Source organism: Artemia sp. Qi Xiang Cuo, chromosome 9 (assembly GCF_049724085.1).
Source record: "Artemia sp. Qi Xiang Cuo chromosome 9, ASM4972408v1, whole genome shotgun sequence".
NCBI lineage: Eukaryota > Metazoa > Arthropoda > Branchiopoda > Anostraca > Artemiidae > Artemia > Artemia sp. Qi Xiang Cuo.
In genome coordinates this window covers 12,333,248-12,359,936 of record NC_142802.1, presented here as the reverse complement: position 1 = coordinate 12,359,936, position 26,689 = coordinate 12,333,248, and the positions used below count along the sequence as shown (strand labels likewise).

General features: G+C 35.0%; 1 protein-coding gene across 1 annotated transcript in view; it reads left to right on the top strand.

Moving 5' to 3' along the window:
- Nucleotides 1-26,689, top strand: part of LOC148948317 (rho GTPase-activating protein 18-like) — a 62,609-nt gene that overhangs the window by 5,448 nt on the left and 30,472 nt on the right. The window contains exons 2-3 of the mRNA XM_089094293.1: nucleotides 21,256-21,347; nucleotides 25,219-25,367. Of these exons, the coding sequence (XP_088950419.1) occupies nucleotides 21,256-21,347; nucleotides 25,219-25,367 (241 nt within the window). The remainder of the gene's footprint in view (nucleotides 1-21,255; nucleotides 21,348-25,218; nucleotides 25,368-26,689) is intronic.

Below are 26,689 nucleotides of genomic sequence, written 5' to 3'. Positions count from 1 at the left end.
TCAGGTATACCACTTAGCTTAGACATGGTTTTTTTGGAGAGGGAAGGGGGCAAGGCCGTTTAATTTATTTGGAGAATTGTTTCAGCTCTATTTAATAAGAGCTATTATTAATTTTAATATTGGTTCAACATAGCATACATTATTCCAGTATGATACTTTCACTATTCTCTTTAGGTCAAACGGGAACAGTCCATCAACATGCTATTGTTTGCAAATTCTGATCTTGATTAAAAAAATAGAATCTCCACATATGGACAGATATATAGGCTATAAACAAGGCGTCCAAAAATTGCAGAGGCATAAAATGTGTTCAATGACTATTTGAAAAAACTTAATGAGTTTATTTAATGTTTTGTTAGCCTATTTCAGTTAATGAAATTATTTAAGGTTATAGTATATAATTTCTTCCGTTTATCTAAAATATTAGGATTTTCAAATATGAAAATTAAGACTGTATTTTTGCTTCAAACTATTCTTGAAAAGAATGCTGATTTATTATGCTTTTTGGAGGAATCTCAGATTTAGTGTTATTTATATATATAAATTGTTTAAATTGTTTATTTTAATCTTTTGAATTCCCATAGATTTAATCAATTCCTATAGATTGATTTTCAAAATAAAATTTTATAATCAAGATTAATCGAGATGTAAGTTAATATTCCTGAATAGGCTAAAAATGGTAGTTTTTCTTACTAGACAATTTTCTAAACGCGTTTTTTATAATTTTTTGTTGCTATAAGTTGTTTTTTGAAACTTTTAGTTTCAAAATTTCAATCTGTTTTGAGTCCATATAGTTACTGTTGATAAGTGAATACGCTATGAATAACCTTCATCTCTTACAATATAATTGTTTGAATATGTAAAACATGTCTATTGCCATTTTTGTTAAGTCTTCAATTGCAAGATTGGGGAGTAGCCAGACTGAAAGTTTTGAATGGCTGAACGTTCCTAAATTTTTATCACTATGCCATTAAAAAAAATTAAACAGTAATTTAACCAGTTGTGCCAATTCGCAAAGATGTAGGGGGGGGGGGGGTAAGGATTGTGTATCCTTTTTAAATGAAGATATAACAACGGTATCATTCAAAATTTAGTGGTGGGTAGAGGGGTGTTTCATTTTTTCTATCTTCTTTGTGCATAAAATTGTATTTTTTTTTAATCTATGGGGTCAATGCCTCCCAATTGGTAGCCCCTGATCTAGCAGGGAAGATATGCAGTTTATAGCATTCGTTTGATTTAAAAAGTTGCGCAATCAAGCATACAGTTTTGGAGTTTTAATTCAAAATTTGATGGACGCAGTCTGTGTCCGATTTGTTTCGTCGACAGTTGGTTAAGATTTATATAAAATAAGATGTTTATTTGTTGAAGAATTTGTTTATTGGAGATTTAATTCAGATTTCTAGCATAAAAAAAGTAAGTAGTAAAAAACTGTAATATTAAACATATCTGTCTTATTACTTCTAGAATTTAACTTATTAAGTAAACTGATTTAAGTAACCCTATCTAATTTGATTTATCTGTCAAATAAACAGTCCTTCGATGTATTCTCTTCTTATGTAATTAATTGTTAAAGATAGTTTTTAATTGTCAGACTTGTTTTGTTCTTTTTTCGCCATAAATTATACACTATATATAAGTCAATCACGAAAAAATAGTTCGATTCCAGCCCCCAAAAGACGTTGGGGTACTTAAAATGAATTTTACAAGGGAAAAGAAAAACTGGAAAAATATGTTTATGTTTTTTTTACTGTTACTAAATATCAGATATTTTTTTACGAGGAAAGTCTTTCAAAGCATCCAATATGCTGCAAAATCAACTCTGATATCAGAAACTCTATTTAGCTATTTCTGATTGTGAAAAAGATCATGCCATATGTTTTTGGAATTAAAGTAGCCTCTAAATATCATGAGAACGAACCAAGACAGTAGGAAACGAGTTGAATCAGTCGGTAAAACTTTCTTAGTTTGAGGAGCGGGCTGTAAATCTGAGTTTGGCAAAAAAAAGTCACTTAACGTGTTTTGTATTGCCTTAACCGGGCTGTTAATGGCAATTTCTTGGCCACTTTTTTTATATGACTCAAGTCAAATCATGCTTAAACTATCTGTTCCTGTAAGCAAGTAATTTAAATTAAGGAGAAATAACAATTTTGTATTGACACTTTTTGGCACTTCAAAGCTAATCATCAAACCCCTACTGGAAATCAATTAAGATACGTGAACTTATTTGTCAAGTAAACGGTTGTTTGAGGCATAGGATACCTCTTTCATGTAATTGGTTCTTAAAAGTAGAAAGTTGGGGGTCTTCAAACTCATTTTGCTCAATTTTCTTTTAGTCGCACATAAATTTATTTAATCTTAAAACCTGCCTCTTGTTTTGCCTCTATTATATACACTTTTCATCGTTTCTTTGTACTTTTTTTTTATTTCTGGAAATTGAAAGATGTTTTGTGAACCCTGAATATTCTTCAGTTGAATTATGAATATTCCCAAAATCGCGTAGCTTACAGGTTCTTGGTTCTGAATTTTTGGTAATTCGAGCGCGTTCGGGGGAATTCGTTTAAGAGAAGGAAGGGGAAACTTTAACGAAACTGCAATAATGGGCAGATCGCATAGATATTGTACGTAAATATGAAAGATTAAGGACAAGTTGCATCATTTTCCCCGGATATAGGCTCTGTGTGTCCCTGGGTAAATGTCTGTGGCAAGTGGTTCCCTTGTCACATATATATTTAAAATATTTTTAGCATAAGTTGGGTCACGGTTTTCCTGACTTCTCTCCTTTCTTCACAATCGCATCCTTGTTTGCTCTTACCCCTGAGATTTGACTCTCAGTTTAGGTGATTTAGAAGACGCGGCCAGAAAATACGACATCTAAATAAAATTTTATATTAATCATAGATAGCAGTTGTTGCTGAAGTAGTTTTGAATTGGCCAGCCATGTTAAAAATTTTGCTAAGGGCTATATAACTTCAGTGGCAGTAGACCTTTCTACAAAATCTAATTTTTAATTCTGGTTTAGGTTAATTTTTAATACTTTGGCAATTATGTGAAAGATATTTTTTTTTAATTTTATGAAGCTTTTACAAAGAAAGGAACCTTAAAAGATGATTTAATTCGTGTCATTTTCGCTGGAATGCTGAATTCTGTAGTCTAAATAAATACACGTTAGAATTTCGAACGTCTTCGTCTTCGACTAAATCGAAGTTTAATGAAGTCATTACTGATAGTCTTAATACAGAGGTCTTGTTACCCTGCTAAATCGATAACATTGACTAAATTTCAACCAATTCTGACGGCCAAAATAATAACTAAATCCCGGTAAATGACAGCTAAAATGCAGACTATATGGACTATTTATGGAAAAGGCTACTTAATTCGCAGATATAATTGAGAGAACTGCCAAGAAGTATTCACTGATATTATTAGTATAACAAAAAGTGCCCCCCCCCCGAAAAAGAATTGTCCCCTTAACTAATCAGATGTGATACACTCATGTATGTTTATTTTTGCACTTGAAAATACGTAAAGAGTGAGAGCTAGACAGCCAAATGCTTTAACAGAGACAAGTAAATTTGCAAACATTTGCAATAACATATACCTCGCTATGCAAAACTAATTGCAAATTTCTGTATCTATTTTGCTTGAGGAAGGCAACGAAAAATAGTGACATAATTAGAGGGTTGGCATTCTTTGAATCCTTTTCCTCTTCAGGAGCTCCCATTTTTAGGTCACAGGGTAGTGGGTTAGCATTAGCGAGTCAATTAACCAATATTACAATGAAATTCATAACTTCATGCCTGGTGTTATTCACCTTTGAAATTTTGTTGTGAACGTGGAATTTCTTAGCTACTTTATTATTTTCCAAGGCATGGGCGCCCATAAGGGGGGGCATGGGGAGCCCGCCCCCTGGATGAATGATGCTGCCTTATTTTTATATTTTTGTTCTGAGATTTCTAGTATATAGCTTTAAAAGTGCCGATTAGACGAGGTTCGCCTCCCCTAGAATTCAGCTTATGGGCGCCCATGTTCCAAGGCTTTCTCGAATATTTTCTTGGGGTCTTATGGTGATCTTTGAAAAGGTACTGTGCATGGCATATCCAGAAAGAATTTTGCTTTGTAAGAAACTATTTTATATCTCAAAGTTTAATAAAGTGAGTTGTATTCGAGTTTTTTTTTGTATTTGTTTTGTAAAATAGGACAATTTGGCTAATAAAATTTGCCAGAATTTGAAGGTAAAAATGAAAGTACTTAGGCCTCATGTAAAGTTTGAACTACTTGCAAAACAAATTGAGGCCACACTTTTTTTTTCCAATTCAAATCCAAATCTTTAAAAGTATACATGGGATACAAATTGAAATGTCAAAACTATTCCCTAGCTCTTTGAAGGATGATTGTAGACACACAATGGTTCAATAATAAAAAAGGAGCATTTAATGTTTGAAATTTGCTGGAAAATTTATTTTGAGAAATTAATTTGATTCAACTTATATTTATCTTTTTCTTTGCCTTGCCAATGCAAATCAAGTCCACTTTACTGTCTCGTAATAAAAATCAAACAGTTCTTGGTAACGAACTGTAAGGACTGACCCGGCTCAATAGTAACCAAAACTCTAAAAAATGGAATTTTTATACCAATAGGTATATCATAAGAATTGGCTTTTTATGCTGATTTCAAATATATAATTTTTGAAAAAGGGGGAAACAGTCCCTAAAAGTTAAGTGATCTCAATGAAAATCACACCATCAGATTCAGCGTATCAAAGAACCCTACTGTATAGGTTTTAAGTTCCTATCTTCAAAAAATGTGGAATTTTGTATTTTCTGCCAGAAGAAAGATCACGGATGCGTGTTTATTTGTTTTTTTTCCCAGGGAGATCGTATCGACCCAGGGGTCCTAGAATATCGATAGAGGGCTAATTCGAACGGAAATTAATAGTTCTAGTGCCCTTTTAAGTGACCAAAAAAAAAAAAAAATCGGAGGGCAACTAGGCTCCTCCCCCCCCCCTTTTCCCAAAATCGTCAGATGAAAATTTTGAGATTACCATTTTGTTCATCATAGTTTAAAGGCCCAATAGCTATGCCTTTGGGTATAACGTGACCCCCCACAAACCCCAAGGGAAAGGTCTTTAAGTTATAAAATTTGCCAATTGTTTGCGCATAGTATTTGTTATTGGGCTGCAGGCATACATTTTGGGTTGGGGGGGGGGTGAATTTTCTGATGGTGGTTTTTCCACGGGGGAATCTATGGGGAGGGAAGTGTCCGGGGAGTGAAATTGTCAGGGAAAATTATACATTGGGGGAATTTGCCAGAATTCTTTTACAATTTTTTTTTTATATGTCTTGCTTTCTCTTTTCCGTCTTAATTTTACGCACGGAGTGGTTAAGAGTAATTGTCCGGGGTAAATTTTCACTGGGATTGAATTGTCTAGAGGGCATTTCCGTGGGGAAGGGGTTTCTCCGTGGAGGTAAGGCCAGATTTCCTGGCATTATTTAAAAAACGATCAGAAATCAAATAAAAAAAAACAAGAAATTAAACAATTTTTATTTAATACTAAATAAATCAAGCACAGTATATTTGTTCTTTTGCAAATAGCTCTCACATGAAACCTTAATGTTTTTTTTTCTTAATTTGCATTTATATATATATATATATATATATATATATATATATATATATATATATATATATATATATATATATATATATATATATATATATATATATATATATATATATATATATATATATATATATATATATATATAATCATTCCTGTAAGCATAAACTGTTTTTTTGTGCCAAATTTAAAATAAAGATTAAAATTCAGCCAAGAACCTGCAACACTTTCACAAGGGTTTAATTTTACTAATTTTAAGCCCGGCAAAACAAACCCATCTATAAAAAAAGTAAAATCTAATTAAATTTGAAAAAAAAAACAAGGAAACACTAGCGATTCGTCTATGGAACATATTAAAACAGACATTAGTAATATATGGTTAAGGTTATTAGCTCACCTATAGGCTACCCGTACCCTACAGGTGAGGTAACAACCTTAATGCAATTATTATTACCCTAAATCTCGTTTGTTTCGATTTTTCGATCGGAATGTTTTAATGGTACTTTAGAGGAGGCCGAGGGTATTACCATTCGCCATTCTAGAATAATTATCATAATGAGAAGTTATTTTAAACCTGTTTAAGCATCTTAAAGTTTGAAATAGAAGTTAAAATTGTTTATTTATTAACAACAAAAGTGGAACAGATAAAGGCAATACAACATCAATAAATGCAATTTCATACATATGTTTTTTAAATACTTTATTTCAAAGCTGCATTTTAGACAAATATATACAGTTTTGACGACATTTTTTTTTACTCCCAGTGAATGAATTAGTAAAGAAAACATTATTGTTGCCCGTCGTTCAAAAATGCATACGAGTAAGAGAAAATGACAAGCAAAACAATATTAAAAAATCAACTTTTGTGTGTGTTATATTAATAGTTACAAACTTATGGAGACAGTTAGGAAAGGGAACCTAGGAGCCAGATGGATCCCAAAACTGTTTCATAGGAGACTGAGCCTTGGGCGTCCATCAGGGGGTGGGGGGCAGGAGGGGGCGGTCGCCTCCCTCTGGCTGCTGCCTTATTTTTTATATTTTGTTTTGAAATTTCTATTATATAGCATTAATAGTGCCAATTAGATCAAGTAAGCCCTCCTGTAATTCAACCTATGGGCGCTCATGGACTGAGTCCCTCCGAAAACGAGCTTAGAGAGGCTCTGTCGATCCATCAGCATTCCTTTTTATTATGCTGAAATTGCATCAAACTCAAAGTCATGGGACACCATCCTCTCCGAAAAAACGAAAAAAACTGTCTTGGCTTTTCTCTGTCTACAATTACCCAGCCCAGTCTTGATGCAACCTATGCAACCTATTGCCCAAAATACTTGATAACTTCAATTCAAAATCAACGGACTCGGTCCGTTGATGTTTGTTATTAATTAGGGTTATTATCATTATTGTGCTAGAACAGTGCGTTAAGGAAGATCCCTGTTGAGGATTGCATTTGGATATGCACTAGGATGTTATGGCCCCACTCTAATTTTTGAAAAAATACAGCAAAAATGTTCAAAAAAGACTGGTTTAAGAATGTCTACCAATTTGACCCCCTTTCTTTTTTCCCTACTTCAAGCCTAAACTTGTTAAAATTTAGCAGACCAATTTATCCGTCAAAATGTTCAGGTTTTGAAACTATCGAAACGTTAAAATCACGTCAAAACCTCAAAACTGCAAACGTCAGGTTTCGAAACGTCAAAATCGAAACTATTTCTGAAACAGGTTTCGAAACTTGAAGTTCTTTTAAGAGTTTTGGCAGCAGTATGGCTACTGGTTGGGGTAGTTTACGTGCATATATTCTCCACAAGCGTGGTACTTTTGCAAAACACTAAACTTATTGCAAATTGTGATTCTAAAAAAAAACTTCACAAACATTTGCTAAAAGAGATTCAGAAGGAAAACTAGCTAAATATGAAGATGATACTGGTGACGTGTGTAGGATTTTTTTTTCGAAAGAGCCAGATAATAAAACAAATCTGATAATTTAAATAAGAAGTACTAAGGAATACAACAAAATTTAGGATTTCGGAGAAAGTCCTGGGCCCTGAAGATCCCTCCCTAACGTACATGCTTGTTCTGGGGAGCTCCAGTTGAGACTAAATAAAATGTGACTTGTAGTCTACGTATCAAAGTGCCAAAATTCATAAAAAGCTCGGGATTTATCTCTGGTAACTTACAACTACATACAGCAGGACCTGCTGTATTAGCATCAGGACAGCAGGACCTGGCGTTTTCTGCTTCACCTAGCATCATAAATTCAAATGTTACGTGGGAATTTGTTTAACCATAAGCTCCCTTTACTCATGGCAGCTGAGCTGGTAGAATCACGCCACGGTCTCTCACCCCATGCCAAAGGATTTTCTAAGCCAAGACTCGAATCCTCGTCCCGATGGATATTGGATTACAAGCCCAGCGTGCCATCCAATCCGCTTAAAGGCCCTTTAGAGGACAGCAGGACCTGGCGTTTTCTACTTCACCTAGGATCAGAAATTTAAATGTTACGTGGGAATTTGTTTAACCATAAGCTCCCTTTACTCATGGCAGCTGAGCTGGTAGAATCACGCCACGGTCTCTCACCCCATGCCAAAGGATTTTCTAAGCCAAGACTCGAATCCTCGTCCCGATGGATATTGGATTACAAGCCCAGCGTGCCATCCAATCCGCTTAAAGGCCCTTTAGCCATTTTAGTTATCTCTGATGAGCATTTTTAGGAATACTATATGGTCATTTACCCCCTTAATTTCTGTTTTATCACTCTTTCTGGTTCTTATGACCTTCCATCTTTTTTTTTTGGCTTTGTGTTTTTAAATTCGAATTATTAATCAAGTATTTAGTATTTTTACCTTTAGCTTCTCTAGCCGGGATAATTCATAAGGTGATATGATACGTTTTTGTGAAACTATTTTCGGAGTCCGCTCCGTTAAACTCAAAAGTAAAACGTCATTTTCATTGATCCAATTTGTTTTTCCGTATCATAATTGCTTCTCAAAGTACTTAGAAGTTTCTGTTTTTTCCATAAATTGTTTTTCCTTTTTCCTTGCACAAAAAATGAATAGTTGGAAAATGAATCTCTTTGACATAAGAATTATTATTGCTCCATGTCATAACAAACGCTTTTGGTACAAACAACTGATCGTTGTAAACGGTAAAAAAAACTCAAAATGTATTTTTCAATTTTTTCACGCTCCTGTCAATGTCTTGAGACATAGTACCATTTTAATCACCACACCCAAACTGTCCATGGACATTCCTGTGATGATTCTCCTTATGATGATGACCGGAAAAAGATGGCTCTTTTCTGTTACCTTTGGTGATGAAAAAGGAAAAAGATGGCAGTTTCTGTTTAACTCTGACAATGCAAATTCATACAAGGGTTATTCGTTGAAGTGTAAATCTCCTATTGTTTCACCAAAGGGAATAATGTCTCTTGTTTGTTCTGCTCTGTCATGGTTTAGGTTGTGAACCTTTTTTTTTAACATTTTTGGTTGTATTTTCCAACTTAAAAACCCATCTGCTTTGACTCTTTTGTATAATAAAAAAGAGTCAATATAATTTTAATTAAATGTACGTTACTGAAATACTTGCTTGCGACTAGGGAGATATATCTAAAAAGTAGCTCAAATAAACTGACTCGTAATATTTTCCATTATCTGTAGAAGTCTAAAAACCAACGCTTTACTACAAACTGAGCATGCTTGAGTTTATTCTTGAGAATTATAACTGAATTCTAAAAGTTACCGATATCATGGTCAATGAAAGACTGTTGAGAGCCTTATAAATTAGTCTTTTCATCACACTACTTATGGAATTTTCTGTTTTCAGAAAAGCGCTAGTTTTTAGAGCTGTACCGACATTGGAAAATATAACGAGTCAGTTTATTTAGCTAGTCTTGTAGATATAACAAAATATAAGTCTAGCGGACCTGCAGACCGTCCAGGTTTGAAGCGTAAAGAGAACACGGAGCCAGTTATTGCAAAAAAGATGCGCGTTCTCAAGCCAAGAGGAAGAATATGAAAGCATAACACTGGAGCGATTCTGATATTTTAGACTTGAGTTAAATCGACTGGTCTGACGATGAAAGTGAGTGACAAGGGGCGACTTCGTAAACGCGATTGGTTATTTCGTATTATATGATCATGTAGTCGAATTGGATTGGTTCTTGGAAGTATAAATATAACCAATATATAACGTTTTCTTAGTGCCTTTGTGTAGGCTCTATATTTTTGCGTAAACGAGGTTTGAGCCCCTGTTGCTGCAGAAATCGTTGATTCAATTTGCTCGATTTCTTTCGTATTTTATTAGAACTTCTATTCTCACTATTTGGGTATTCGTTTTATGTCAAAAGCAACTGAGGAATTACCACTTTCTCACCAGACAATACTCCAATTGGCCACAATGGACTAACCAAAATACTTACCCGGCGCAAAAATTGTGTCTTTAGCCCCTTGGAAAGACTCATCTGTAGCGGAGAAGCGTAGTCGAAGGGCGTTCAAACAGTCAGGAAGCATGTTAGACCTATCTTTGAGAAATTACAGTGATGCATATAAACTACGAAACGAGGTTAGATTGACTAGACCTGTCTGTAGAGACAAAGAATCCCTATTTCTGATTTCGTTTTCTGATGTCACTCTTTTTTACCCAAAATCACGCTTTTTTCGGGTTTCTTCCTTCTCTGGAGCCTCGGTTAGTTGGCAACCCTGCTTATCCGGACCTCGAATAATCTAGAATTTCGTCCACTAGTCAATAAACTGAGGTGGGGCTATTGAAGGGATCACACAGTGAGTCATGAGTACAGAGCGCCCTTTCGAACTTAGACGATTACAAAATAAATCATTCTATTATTGTCAGTATTTCTCTTCATTTATCTGTATTTCTTCAGATTGTCTTCTGAATAGGAGTTCATGTAAAAGCACTGACAACGCTTATTTCTGCAATTGTACTTTTTCTCGTACCTAATACACTTCTCGCAGAGCTTTCTGTTGCTACCTCGCTCTGTCCTTTTACAGCCCAAAGGGTGAATTTACACGATTGACATCTGACGCACCACGCACGCATCTGATAATGCCAAAACGTTAGTGAGCGTAGTGACGTATGACGCGGGTGGCTTGTGACGCGCTGGTCTAGAAGTCCACCCGCCGCGGGAAGGAGATTAACCTTAATCTGCGAAGCAATAATTTTTTTGGGTACGAACACATTAGATGGGCCTTTAAAAGGAAACCAGTCACGAAAAACCCGCTCCAGACGGGTTAATTCAAGAGACCGCTACAGAGTAATGCAATGCATAGCGTGGTTTTCATTGCGTTTACGATATTTAAACTGTTGTTTTTTTGGGGTTTAGAAGGGAAAAAAGGTACCTAGGTTAGGCTACGTATTTAATATATTCTATGCTTTACCCCCCCCCCCTAATGTGCAAATACGTAGCCCAAATGTTTCTAAACTATTATATATTCATCTTATTTTATTTTATTTCATTAGCATCAACCAAACTTGACTTTTTAGAAAGGCCCATATAATGCACCAGTACCTTTTTTTTCGTTTTGAGTCTCAACTAGACTCTTTACTTTTTTAAGAAAAACTTTCTGTTTTTTAATTTTAATAATTCCAAGAGTCGTCTAGGTTCAATACGCTTTTTCTTTGCGGCAGTTTCTTGTGGCGAAGTACAAGTTCTTTAGACAAGAGGGAAGTAAATAAGCCTTTTTTACACGGCCCATTTTGTGAGAATTGAACATTCCACAAGTCAATTCACAGATCAACTCCTCATTCAACGTAATATAACATTGCAACATTTTGTCATTTTAATGCTATTTTTGTATTGATATTAAGTATTTTGACTTTTTAGCAATACATTTTGTCTTCGGTTTAGTTCTAATAGCTCCAAGACCCCTCAGCTCATAAATTTAACCCCCATATCTGTTTTTGTTGAATGATTCAGTTGCCAAATCATGGACTTCTAGAAATATTTTGTAGAAGAACTTGCTTAAAAGAGATTTCGTTGCCATTTCCGGATTTTCATTTTCCATTTTCCGGATTTCATTTTCCATTCTCCGGATTTCATTTTCCATTTTCCAGATTTCATTTTCCATTTCCGGATTTCATTTTCCAGGGGTTTCCAGGATTTCCGAAAATGAGGTCAGATTTGATCTATCCTTTACAGTTTTTGGGTTGTTGCCTTTTAAGTAAGCCCAGACAGTAATTTTGACTTGATTTGATACTATTTTGACCAAGTATTTTAACTTGTCCCAATACATAAGCCTTTTCTAAACAGTTAATCTGTGAGAATTAATATGAGGTGGAATCTAGTAGATAATCTATGGTGGTACTGCCCTAAAAACTTCATAGTTTTGACTTGATTTGATATTATTTTGACCAAATATTTTAACTTGTACCAATACATAAGCCTTTTCTAAACAGTTAATCTGTGAGAATTAATATGAGGTGGATAATCTGTGGTGGTACTGCCCTACAAACTTCCTAATTTTGAAATAATCAAAAGAAATATATTAGATAATCAAGTTACGAGTAGACCTAGGATGTGTCCAGTAGGCAAAAAAGTTTTTATTTTGATGTCGTTGGTACGTTAAGCGAATATTATTTTAATTAAGAAAAAATTAGTATTTGACTATTTTTGGAACGAGTTATGCTCGACATCCGAGCCTCCACTGTAAATGAACCATAGTGGAAGGATAATCCGTTTGTCGGGGTTGGGAAACAACAAAAGCAACATCCTTTCAATAAAGTAAAATGATGAGAGATGAATGGCAAGGACAGTTGAGGCCATGAGCATATATTATCCTTTTATGCAGTTAATACCCCACGCTAAGTAGTTTGATTGGGTACAAACATTGCTTTCAATGTAATAAAACGTTGCAACGTCTTGTAATTTGAGACTACCTGCAACGAGAACAAGTAGTTGAATGTTTTATTTGAACCGAATTTGTCCTCAGTTAAATACTATATTTCTTTGGCAAGTGAAATATATGTTTGTTGTCATTTTTTACGTATATTCTCACAGTGTCGGATCCAGAGGGGGGGGGCGGGCGGGGGGAGCCCCCCTAGGTATTCTAAAGTAGTGTAATTTACTTAATTAACTCGAGTTTGGGTTAATTAAACTTGCTCCTAACGCAAGTTTATCGGATAATTCTATTTTGCCCCCCCCTAAAATTTTTTTTCGGATCAACCTATGTTGCCCCCCCCCTAAAAAAATCCTGTATTCTCATGTTTCTGAAAATGAGATCAAATGGGATCTGTTCTTCATGGGTTTTGGGTTATAGCCTTTTACAGTAATTTAGACTGGATTTGATACTGTTTTGCTGAAGTATTTCAACTTGTACAAATACATAAGCCTTTTCTAAATAATCAATCCGTGAGAATTGACCATTGCACTTGTCAATTGAGTAGCCAGCTGAATTCCGGGTTGTATTTCCGCTCATTCCCACTAAATATATAATCTTTTGCTGGCGGTTTCTGACGGAGGGGTTACTCCCTCTTACAAATCATTTACACCAGGTGCCGCGTGCCAAGCGTGATGGAACTGGACCGTGCGTTTTGAGGAGTGTGCCAAGCGTGGCGTAACTGTTTGACACGTGGCGTTCTGATATGTAAACCAGGTGATAAGTCAGCGTCCCTTCATTCGCAACTGTATCGAATCGCACCTCATCAGTGAGGTTGGTAAATTGCAGACAAATTTTAACTCGGGGGCTCAACTTTGAAAATCTGGTACTTGTTTAGTATCCAGTAAACACGCGATAAGTGAAGTTTCATTAATGCTAATGAAATAAAACAAAATAGGATGAAAATATAATAGTTTAGAAAAAAATTTGGGCTATATATTTGCATATTAGAGGGGTGAAAGTAAAGCGTAGCATATATTAAATACGTAACCTAACCTAATCTAGCTACCTTTTTTTGCCCCTTCAACCCCAAAAAACTAAAGTTTAAGTCTTTGTCACGTAGTGAGCAATACCTCACTAGGCAGCGAAAACCTTTTTTTTCATATAGCATCTTTGAGATCGATGCGGTCTTTCTCGCGTGTTTACTAGATTCTAAACAAGTACCGAAACTTCTTTAAATAAAAATATTTTGGATGTATGAAGTACGAATATTGTTATTATAGTCCTTGGTTGTCTTTATTGGTAGAAACATTTATTGGTAGGTCAACGCGTTCTTATGAAAAAATAAATATCAGTTTATTTGCCTTCAGTCGCATATAATTTGGAGATATATGTATCGAAACGGTCGATGACTTATAAAAAGAAGGGGAAGGATTATTGTGTTATTAAAGTTCGCAATGGAAGATATATTTAACCGGATTATGTCTTCTCTGCAAATTGTCGGTATGTTTCAACGGTTTTTGTGTTTAAACATAATACGGCAATAATCAAGTCACTAGTAGTTGTTATGCTACCAGTTTGCCACTTGTTACCATGTTTCCTCTGCAAGTTGTTGGTATGTTTCGACGGCTTTTATGTTTAAACGTAAGACGGCAATAATCAAGTGTTATGTTACTAGCAGTTGGAAACATTTATATCGAAACGATTTATGAAATAAAAAAAGAAAGCGAGGAGTTATAGTATTATTAAAGTTCAGAATGGGAGATACATTCAACCGGATTATGTTTTCTCTGTAAATTGTTGGTATGTTTCAACAGTTTTTGTGTTTAAACTTACTACGGCAATAATCAAGTCGCTAGTAATAGTAGAAAAAAAAAATGTGTAAAAACGACACTACAAAACTAATTAAGCAACACCTGTGAAATACTACCATCGCTTTCTTCACTTCTTGTTGCGACATCTACTTTTTATTTACCAGATTAAATATTTTTTCTACTATTTTTTCTACTACCTCGCTCTTTACGCTAAAGTTTTTTATTGTTTTAAAAAATAAAGTTATGAGACAGAGTCAAACTTTAGCGTAAAGAGCGAGGCGTTGAGGAGGGGACAGCCCCTTTCATATAAGGAATAATTTCTGTTCGTTTTAAGTTTTAATGTCGCTCCTTACTTTCAGTTTAAAAAACTTGTTTTTTTTATTTAATTTCTGATCGTTTTTTAGTTAATGCAGCTTTTATTTTGGCTCACCGTCATTGAATAAGTAAACAAAATTTGCATAAAAATTTAACTTATTTTTTGCTAAATGCCTGTCTCTAAATTTGGTTCTGACGTAATTTACAAATTAACTTACGTAACGAACTTCTATAATCGTATATTTTTCTTCTGGCAAAAAATACAAAGTTGCAGATTTTTGCAGATATGAGCTTGAAACCTATGTTATAGGGTTTTCTGATACGCTGAATCTGACGGTGTGATTTTCATTAAACATTTTTCACTTTTAGGGGATGTTTCCCCCCTCTTTAAAAAATCAGGTAAATTTTTTCAGGCTCGTAGCCTTTGATGAGTAATACTAAACTTAATAAAATTCATATATTTAGAATCAGCATTATTTGCCCATTCTTTTGATACATTTATTGACATCAAAGTTCCGTTTTTAAAAGTTTCGCTTACTATTGAGCCGTATCGCTTGTTTTTTTTTTGTTTTTTTTTTTATTACGTATATGTTATTACGTATACAATGCCCTTAGTCAATACTACGCTCTTTACGTTAAAAGTTAAAAAAAATTTTTATTCACAAACCCCTGAATCACAAAGGCCGTTTAATTAGAATAGATAGCTCTTTTGAAAGCACTAAAAAAAAACTGTAGCGTAAAGAGCGAGGTATTGACTTGGGGGAGAACACCCTCATATACGTAATAATTTCTGTTCATTTTAAGTTCTAATGTTACTTCTTACTTTCAGTTGAAAAAACTTGTTTTTTTTTTAATTTAATTTCTGATCGTTTTTTAAATAATGCTTGGAAATCGGCGCCCCCTTCATAGAAATGTCCCTTACCCCAAAGAAACATCTTCCACGGAAAGATTCTCCCGAGTAACCCCCTCCTCCAGCCCCACTTCCCCCCCCGCCAGAAAAATATTCTTCCTGAAAATGTCTGTATACTTCCCAATAACCAATACAATATTTAAGCAATGGGCAAAGTTCATAACTTGCAGCCCTTCCCCTGGGAACTGTGGGGGATTAAGTCATCCTAAAAGACATATTTATTAGATTTTCGACTATGCTAAACAAAATGGCTATCTCAAAATTTTAATTGGGTGACTTTGAGAAAAAAATGAGCGTGGGAGGGGGCCTAGTTGCACTCCATTTTTTTGGGTAACTTAAAAAGGGAGCTAGAACTTTTGATTTCCGTTCCATTGAGCCCTCCTACGATATTCTAGGACCACTGGGTCAATACGATCACCCCTGGGAAAAAAAAAACAAAAAACAAACAAAAAAAAAAAAAAGCACCCGTGATATTTCTTCTGGCAAAAAAATGTAGAATTCCACATTTTTGTAGATAGGAGCTTGAAAACTCTACAGTATGGTTCTCTGATACGCTGAATATGATGGTGTGAATTTCATTAAGGTTCTATAATTTTTAGGGGGTATTTCCCCCTTTTTTCTAAAATCAGCCAAATTTTCTCAGGCGCGTAACTTTTGATGGCTAATACTAAACTTGATGAAACTTATATATTTGAAATCAAAATTAAAATCTGATTCTTTTGATGTATCTATTGGTAACAAAATTCCGTTTTTTAGAGTTTCGATCACCATAGAGCCGGGTCGCTCCTTACTTACAGTTCGTTACCACGAACTGTTTGATAACACTGCTGCGGTTAAGATAGGAAATGAGGTTAGCAGCTGGTTTCGTATTAAATTAGGAGTTAAGCAGGGTTGTGTTCCATCCCCCTTTATATGGATTATTTCGATGGACTTTGTCTTAAGGAGCACAGGAAAGGCAATGGGAGACCACAGAATCAAATGGGGAGGAAAAGTCTCCTGGACTTAAATTATGCTGATGATTTAAGCATCCTAGATGAAAGTGTAAGCAAAATGAATGAACTTTTAGAGGTTTTGCGAGTTCAGGATGCTACAATAGGTTTCAAAATTAATGTTAAGAAAACTACGTCACTAAGGCTAGGAATATGTGAAGATGAAAAGGTGACGTTGGGTAATGAAAAGATTGATCAGGTGGGCAGCTTCACTTACCTTGGTAGTATTATTAGTAAAGATGGTGGGAACAGTGAAGATGCTAAAATAGAATAGCCTAGGCTCAGGGTGTTTTTTCACAGTTGAAAAAAGTTGGGTTTAATAGGAAGATAAGTCTGCAAACCAGGATTGGAATATTCGAAGCTACAGTGATGATAGTGGTCAATTATGGTTCTGAAGCATGGTCGCTTCGAAACGCGGATGAAGATTTTCTAGATGTTTTCCAGAGAAATTGCTTAAGGATTGTTCTGGGTACCTGGCTGACTGACCGTATTTTAAACAATAAGCTGTACGAAAAATGTGGTTCAATACCACTCTCTAGGGCTATAATGAAAGAAAGCTTGAGGTGGCTAGGGCACGTTGTGCGGATGAAGGATGACGTTACCTTGGTTTATTCATGTTTTGCATTCATTCAAGATCCTTATTTTTTTTCTTACTCGATGTTTTTTTTAACTTTCTCTCATGACCATCTTTCGGCAAATATAATTAAATAAAAGGCTTCCCGTCTCCTTAAAGTAATTGTTTTTTAACTTTTCTCATTTACAGGGTCTATTAATTAGAAACTTAAATCACGCCATACAGGATTAGATTGCTTCTAGCGACAATTTAAAAACGGCGTATAAGCATTGTTTGACGGCTTGAAAAATCGCAAAAAATAAATCGTCGGTCATTCAACCTCATAAGTATTAGCAGATGGAAACTGCATAGTTGTTAGAACTCATTAAGTAACTATTATGGTTGATACAATCTACATTGTTGTAATTGTCCCCTAGGCTATACATTTGAATATACTCATTCCTATTGATTAATCCTTTTGTATGATTAAAAATGAAGGTAAGTTCTGTTAAACCAATTATCGATGTTGAGTCAATCAATGTCATTTACAGTTTTGCTAAGGCATTGACCACTGCAACTATCTACGTCATCGTTTGGGCTTTAACTCCAGTCATTTTTATTTTATTTTTAATTTGAGGAACCTTTTACAGGGCTTTCAATTCAATAGCTAAAAATATGCTGTACCAAGCAGGGCCGGTACTTATACAATATATGGTACACACGACAGAAGTCAAGTTTGGTTAATGCTAATGAAATAAAATAGGATGAAAATATAAATAGTTTAGAAACAAATTTGGGCTATATATTTGCACATTAGGGGTTGGGGGGGGGGGGGGGAGCAAAGCATATATTGAATACGTAACCTAACCTACCCTAGGTACTTTTCCCCCTAAACCCTAAAAAACTAAAGTTTAAATATAGTTTCCGCAGTGAGAAACCACGTTTTGGGATCCATTTATCTATTGCAAATACCCATTTGACTGGTTTCCTTTAGCATTTCCCTATACTGTATATAGCATCGTGTACCATATAATGCGTAAGTACCGCAGGGACGTATGCGGGAGGGGCTTTGGGGTTTGCCCTCTTCCCCCATCCCAGTTTTATTATTGCTAATTTTGCTAATTATTATTGCTACATAATTTTTTTATTATTGTTGGCCCATCGATACAAATCCTCAGTTCAAACCGGAAACCAAGGGGTTACACATTCTCCACCACCTGGTTCGCCCCGGTAAAAAACCTCTTGTTTCGCCACGTATGACACACTTTGAGTTACAACTAGGCACGTTTCCGTTTAGCCCCACCTCTTTGTGCCACATCTTCGGTGCTCCGACATTTTCTTTTGTTAATATTTTCAGAAAGCGTATCCCAGATGTATTTCAAATTCAAAGCATCAGAGTAACTCGAATTTCGGAACCGACAACCTTGAAAAATACGCATGGCATACTTTGACCATGCGTGCACCCCCTGCATCCAACCTCTTGGAGAACACTAGCCTACGATATGTATAATTCTCACCAGCTGATAAGCTGATCGGGGTTCTAAACCCACAGCGTTATTGAAATAACCGAAATCCATTCGTTTTCTTATTTATTTTAGAAATACTCCCAGAAATTCCCCATGGTTGTAGAAACATTGAAAAGATAAGATAGCACACATCAGAGTTTGCAATCCGCCTATATTTTTTTGAAAGGACAAATATTAGAGGCTAAACATCTGTACACAGAGGTAGGGAGCTTTGGGTCTACTCCCCCTCATCGAAATTATCGGGATTTCTATAAATTTCTCTTTAACTTCTTATATTTTTAATGTATAGCCGACCCTCTACTTTCGACCCCCCCCCCTGAAATATTTGTCCGAATCGTAAAAACGTAACAATAAAATAAATATAAACAAATTTTTGATGTGTTTTTATAGTTTTTGTAACCCCCCGAAAAAATCCTTTGGTAACCCCCCCCCCCCCCCTCCCAAAAAAAAAATGAGCATCACCTTTTCATGAATTCTTGGTCAATATTTCTGCAGAAAATTGATCAATGCCTTTTCAGTCTACCTCCGTCCCTCCCTCCGTCCGTCCCTCCCTTCCTCGAAGTAGAGGTTGTTCAGAAACAGAATGTTTGAAAGCTCAGGGTCACCTGCAGTTCGGTAGGGTTGCCTGTAGTTAGCCTTGTAACGTAAGCACAGAAAAAAACACATCGATATGGGTATCAGGGTGGCCCAAAAATTATACACAGAAATTTCTAGGTATTTGCAGCTTTATCTAAGATAGTGTGCAGCATTCTGGGAACTTACAAATACGTAGGCCTATAGTTTACGATAAGATAATATAAGATTTATTGCAAAAAGCCTGCGGGTCATAGCAACTCAGAATACACTCTAGAAACAGAACTCAGGAACAAAATACAACTTTGGATAATATAAATAAAAAAAAGAAAAAGAAAAAAGAATAACACAATTACAAGAAAAGAAACACACCAAGGTTCAACATTTTAACCAACAAATACAAATAATAATGAAATTAAAATCCTAAAAACCATAACAAGCTATCCCCTCAATCATGCTTCCCTATGTTTAATCCCTAAACGAAGAAACTTACACAACTGTTTAATAGCACATGCGTTCCTCTCAGCCATCCGTTCAATTAGCCAGTATTCACTCCCAGACACTCGTCCAAAACATTCATTCCGTAACCCATACAGCTCTTCACACTCGGATACAAAATGAAGTAAATTCTCATTCACACATCCACACATAGGACAAAAATAGGGGCCGGCCACCAGCCCAAGCTTTCCCAAAAATTTCCTTCTCTCACCTAAATCAAAACTATCCCCTTTTACCAACAACAACTTCTTCAAATCCTCTTTATTCAACCCAAATTTAATATAGACCTCCCCCCCCAACAGTCTTTAGCTTGGGAGTAAAACCTCAAAGACATAGATTGGTCCTTTTGAGTTTGCCACTCTTGGATTTCTTGGTCATTTAGGGTGTTGAATTTCTATTGTTGTTTAAGACATGGAAAAATTTGGCTCTAAAAACCAAGCTGGGTATAGTATAAAGCTATGATTTCCTAGAAAAGTGATGGCATTATCTAGCGGCTGTCATATGACAGTTATTAATAACGGCCGTCTTTACCGTAACCAGCACATGGTTTTCTAGAAAGGGGTCCGCTCGTATGCAATCGTCGTCACTCAGTACTCACTCGAGCGGTGTGTCGTGTACCGGTGGTATATTAGTATATTTGGATGATGAAGAGTCATCGGAAGACTAAAAAAAATCATTTGGAGGAGAGTGTAATGTTTCAAAACCGTTATACTGACGGTGCATTTCAAATTTTTACTGCGTCACCATTTGATTTTGAAGGGTTATCTCGATATTCTTCCACAAATTTTGCTTCACCTGAGCTTGTCTAAACTTTTTTGACTTGATATTGCATAACGATTCATGATTTTTGAAAAAATCAATTAATTGCCCGTCATTATTGCCCGTCCATGTCACGTTTCTATTCATCATTTTAAGCAAAACAGTCACTGCTACACGCGAAGAACGCACCAAAATTGCTTATGAGCGCTATGACGGCTGTCATGCTTGTGACAGCATCTTAATTTAACGTTACAGAGTCAATCGACATTTTCTAGGAAAGCTACTCAAATGGTTTGTATAAACAACGTTTTGGTGGTGTCACTCAACGCTACTACATTACGGCCAACTGGTCAAGGCACCACTCTTCTAGGAAACCATAGCTTAAGAAAAAGAATAAGATACTTCGCGCCAGGTGTGTACGCAGGAATGTTTCGGATGGCCAGTGATAAAAAAAAGTTTTATATGCTTGTTTGAATAAGAAGTGTCCATATATTTTTGGGAATTTTTTCGCTTTCGAGTGGGGATCCATCGCCCCTCCCGCCATACGTTCGTGTTTCACGCCACTAGGATTACTATAGGCAAGTTGATTGTTCAACTTTCTAAAAAATTGTACGCATTAGATAGCTGCAAATTTGACTTCAATTAATTAGCATCGAATGGTTTACCTTCAGCCTTTTTGTGCCATTGAATGTTATGGTGAAAGGACTCCCCCCAAGAAAAAAATAGGTGAATATATCCATCCTAGTGGTGCGATGGTATCTTCCTTTTTCAAAGCATCGATGTCTTGACCAGAAACATTAAAAACCCAGAAAATTTAAATTGGTATTTTCTACTTTATTTTTCACGTGCTTAAATTCATTCCTTATTTTTTAGGAAGGTCCGTATTTGGTGTAAGCCTTGAGCGGTTACTAGAAAAAGATAGTCTTCTGGTACCTTCGTGCGAAATTCCTCTTATACTTCAGAAGGTAGGCGAAGCCATTTTTTAAGTTTTTAACTTGCGTAAGATGGAATTAGAGTTTGAGTGTAACTTATGTAAGACAAACCGGTTTATGATGGAAGTAATATGCGCTCCCGATTTTTCTCAGCTCTTTACTAATAATCAGAGGTCTAAATAGGGGGGAGCTCTGGATTTTGAGAAATAGTTTTTTTGGTATTTTCAACAAAAATATTGAAAAAAATGCTTACACTTGAAAAATATCTTTTTTGTATTTTCATAAAAAAACATCCCTGTCCCCTTCAGATATTTTTCGTGAATTAATACCCCGTACTAATAATTAAGAAAATTCAATACCGCTAAGAATATCACGTAGATAATTTCGGAGACCACACTGCCTTTCCATGACGATAAAATAAAAGTTCAAAATAGGGATTAAATCCTTTTTAATAGACAGTGTATAATAAATTTCACAAAAAAATACCAGATATTTCGGTCACATTTGATAGTTTTATTTGATTTAGTATATAAACTTTTGTTTCAAATTGTTTTAGTATAGTTTTACTACTGATGACGGTCACTATATATGTGACCGAAATATCTGGTATTTTTTGTGAAATTTATTATACACTGTCTATTAAAAAGGGATTTTATCCCTATTTCGAACTTTTATTTTATCGTCCTAAAAATATCTTTAGTGCTGCCAATTCTGCCCTACGTCACATGTATTTGTCTATTTTACTCTGACAGGGTTTTACGTTCTTGACAAAAAGCAAATTAGAAATAAACCAAAAAAAAAACGAAAAACAACAAAACGATTAATTCTATAGCCTTTTTTTCAACTAGCGTTTAAAATAGCTAAAGCTCCAAAGCGAACTGTTGGCTATATGGAAAAGATGAGGCCCTTATATATTTAGTTTACAAAATCTTCTTCCCCTCAATTCTTATATAAATGAAGTGAGTGCTGGCAAATTAAAGTAAAAAGTGGAATTAATTTCTTTTGGTTTTTGGCAGCAAAGCAGCTTGCTTGATTTAAATATCCATCTTATTTTGACATCACTCAAAACTGTTGTCATTCTTGAGTGGTGAGTAGAGCTTGAATTGAAGGTCAAAGTCATCAGTCTTACCAAACAGTGACGGAATTCTTAACTGCTTTAAGGCCACCTTCAGCTCGTGGCACTGCAGCCCTTAACCCGGTGGTAAACTGTTGAAGAGAGCACAAAGATCAACAGCTTCTTCAGATGCAGTGGTTACGGGTCCATATTTCTATCTGACTTTCTCACAACTCTTCTTTTTAAACAATGAACAACTTTAGCGTAAAGAGCGAGGCATTGAGGAGGGGACAGCCCCTTTCATATACGGAATAATTTCTGTTCGTTTCAAGTTTTAACGTCGTTCCTTACTTTCAGTTGATTTTTTTTTTATTATTTAATCACTAGTTAAGCTAAAGACCCAAAATTGGTTCTGAAGGGTGAGAGAAGCTTACTGACTCTTACTGTAGAGCAAACAAAAGAGTCATTTAAGTCACAGCGGATATTCAAATACACATTTTAAATTAGAACATTGGCCGTTTTTCAGCATTTTTTTTTAGAGAAAAAAAAATATAATTGCGCGATTAAGTCTATCAGAAAACCTAGTTTCTTTTATCCTTATAAATTCCAAGACCCTTTTATGGGCTTTGGAACACTATCTTGCAAAGTGGATCTTGTGTAAAGTGGAACCTTATTGAAGTTCTATAAGTTTGTTAAACAGTCATTAATTCCCATTTCGTGATTACCACTTTTTTTTTTTTTTTTTTTGGTATTCTATGTTACTCTTATGAAAGGTCTCGTTACATTTAAGTCCAACTTCTTTGCAGACCTGGCAATAAATGATTTTTGAAAATGCCACATCTACTGCTTCTTAATGGGTTACACTGATCTTGACACTAATACTTTAGCATTCGGCTAGCAGCTATAATTAATAGTAATGATTTCGGCCTCGTTTTCTTTTAATTTTTAGTTGCTGTACTATCAATCATTTTTTACTCCTAGGTGTTTAGTGGTAATTTCTCTTGTACAATTTTTGGTCGTAATAGGGTCATACTTTTGTTTTTAATTAGAAATGAAAGTTGCATGCTCTTAGCTTGGTCAAAAAAATATGGGAGGGATGCGGATGAAGACTTTAGAGAAATTTGACTATTACTTTGTCCTAAATAGCAAATCTATTTGTTCTTATAGATTTTTTTTTCATTAGTGCAGTAGTTGTAAATTGTGAAGTGTTATAATCGCGTTTATTAATAAAGTAAAAAAAAGTATATAGTCTTATAGAAGTTGCAGTTCGAGTTGAAAGAAAATATTAGTTATACTATTGATAGGCCCGGATCAAATAGGTGCGGGATTGGATTTTTTTGCGGGGCCCTCTCTATATATTGAATATTTAAATAAAATATTCATGCATAGTAGCTTAGTTATGTAAAGTAGTTCACGCACGCAGTGCAAAATCTCTCTAATATGAAACCATCCTGATTAAATTCAATAAACTTGACATGAACTTTTACGGGTATCAGTTTTCTATAGTATAAAATGTATATTATATAATGATAAATACATTGATAAATCTCATCCAGTAGTGCAAACTTAACATAAATATATTTTTAATTATTTGAATAATTCTTAATTTATCCCTTATCGTCAAAAACAATCTGCTTTAAATTTCGAAATCTGTTTTTTTTCATTTTGATGGTAACACGGGGCCCGATGGAACCTAATCGCTGCATTCGCTCTTCATTCGGTCTTGACCATAGAGAAACCGAGAGTTTATTTGTGTAAAAATATTGTGACTCAAATTCTTATTGGTTCTTTTTGCTGCCTTAAAATGCTTTGTAAAAAAAACTGTTGTGGTTTTACTTTCTTTTTACTGGCTAAAATATGGCTTTCTTTTTACTGGCTCAAGAAGAAGGAGGTATTATTTTGCTTCACTTTCTGATATATACTTAAGGGATAATTTGGCTGGCTTGCAAAATGCGTGACAAAAATAAACCATTGGGATTACAGACCGATTTTTAACACAAAAGTATAGGATGGTATTTTTCTTACTCTTTTTGGTAATATTATTGTTTTACGCGTAAAAGCACATTTTAAATAAGTTTTTTTCGATCTTTCCCCCTTAAACATGTTCAGGATTCAATTGAACAAATTCTTTTTGGAAAGTTATCTTTCACCAAGAATGATCTGAAATACGATGGCATAAATGTTTTTAGCATTGGGGTGGCTTAGAAAGGAAAAAATTGCCATAATAGAAAACACAGACAAAATTTGAGAACAAGTGGAAAAATTTTGACATTTAAAGGAGCGTGGACGAAAATTTATCCTTCAGTATGTGACTGAGCTGCAACTATCAATAAAATAAAAACATATCGTTAGAAAAGAATATTAACAAGTTTTAAGTATATTAAACACGTCTTCATCACGAGCCTGCATACTCTGTCATTTACTGCACAAAGGGGATACACAGGTATGACCCAGAACTGCTGATGGACCCAAGGGGGCTACAATCTGTCCAGCTCCTCAAAATATTATTAAAATTCAAACCGACAAATCCGTTGAGAAAAAAAATATTTCTGTCAAAAAATGTAAATTTATTTTCTCGTTTTTAGTCCAACTTCATTTATGACCAGTGTAGTCTTAGAATGTATTTGGAAAAACAGTAGGTTTCAGTTAATTTTTTTCTTCGACTTTTGCAAAGGCTTAATTTTTCAGCAGATTGACCAGGGAGGTGTCAAGGAAGAAAAAAATAATAGAAAAAATGCTTTCTTCTTCTTTATACATTGTAAAAAAAAAAAAAAAAAAATTAGAAGAATAAATTTTAAACTTTAAGACTCCATTTTATCTATTTCTTTTATTTGGTTTTTTAAATTTTAGATACTATATCAGCTCGACCAACGAGGAGTGAAGGAGGAAGGAATACTCAGAGTTCCAGGACACAAACAAAAGATAGCCACCCTTCACAAAGAAATTGAAACTCATTTCTACCCAGGAGAAATACCTGAAATTGATTTGAACCTGTCAAGGTAAGGAATACACAGTCTTGAGAATTCTTCTTATACAGGGATGGAGATTTTTTTTTTGGGGGGGGGGGAGGCACTAACGAAACTTGGGATCCATCATCAGTATTTTTAGCCCCTCCACCCCTATAATTAGTGCAACCTTTGACCTTCTTTGAGGAAAAACATGTCTGGAGCTGTCCCTGCTCTTAGGCTATGCATACTTTATTGAAAAAGTGCGAAATTTGTTTTCCATGTTTTTCAAACAGTTCTTGGTAACGAACTGTAAGTAAGGAGCGACCCGATTCAATAGTAACCGAAACTCTAAAAAACGGAATTTTGATCTAAATAGATACATTAAGAGAATGGAATTTTTATGCTGATGTAAAATATGTAAGTTTCATCAAGTTTAATCTTACTCATCAAAAGTTACGAGCCTGAAAAATTTGCCTTATTTTCGAAAAAGGGGGAATTACCCCTTGAAAGTGATAGAATCTTAATGAAAATTATACCATCAGATTCAGTGTATCAGAGAACCCTACTGTAGAGGTTTCAAGCTCCTATCTTCAAAAATGTGGAATTTTGTATTTTTGCCAGAAGAAAGATCACGGATGTAAGTTTATTTGTTTTTTTTCCAGGGGTGATTGTATCGATCCAGTGGTCCTAGAATATCGCGAGAGGGCTCATTTGAACTGAAATTAAAACTTCTAGTGCCCTTTTTAAGTGACAAAAAAGGGGAGGGCAACTAGGCCCCCTCCCACGCTCATTTTTTCTTAAAGTTGCCCGACAAACATATGGAGATAACCATTTTGTTCAGCATAGTTGAAAATCTAATAACTATGTCTTTGAGGATGACTTAGTTCCCCACAGTCCCCGGGGGAAGGGCTGCAAGCTATGGACTTTGTTTACACATAGCATAATTGATTATTAGGAAGTTTACAGACGTTTTCAGGAGGAGGATCTTTCTGTGAAGGATATTTTTATGGGGGAAGAGACATTTCTATGAAGGGAGCGCCGGGTTTCCCAGCATTATTTAAAGAACGATCAGAAATTATTACGTATGTGAGGGGGTTTGCCCAATAGTCAATATCTCGCTCTTTACGCTTAAGTTTTTTGTAGTACTTTCAAAAAAGCTATCTATTCTAATTAAACGGCCTTTGTGATTCAGGGGTCATTCTTAAAGAATTAAAACAAAATTTCGAACTTTAGCGTTAAGACCGAGGTATTGACTAGAAGGCAAACCCCCTCATATACATAATAATTTCTGTTCGTTTTAAGTTTTAATATTGCTCCTTACTTTCAGTTGAAAAATATTGTATTTTTAAATTTAATGTTACATAAAAAACGGC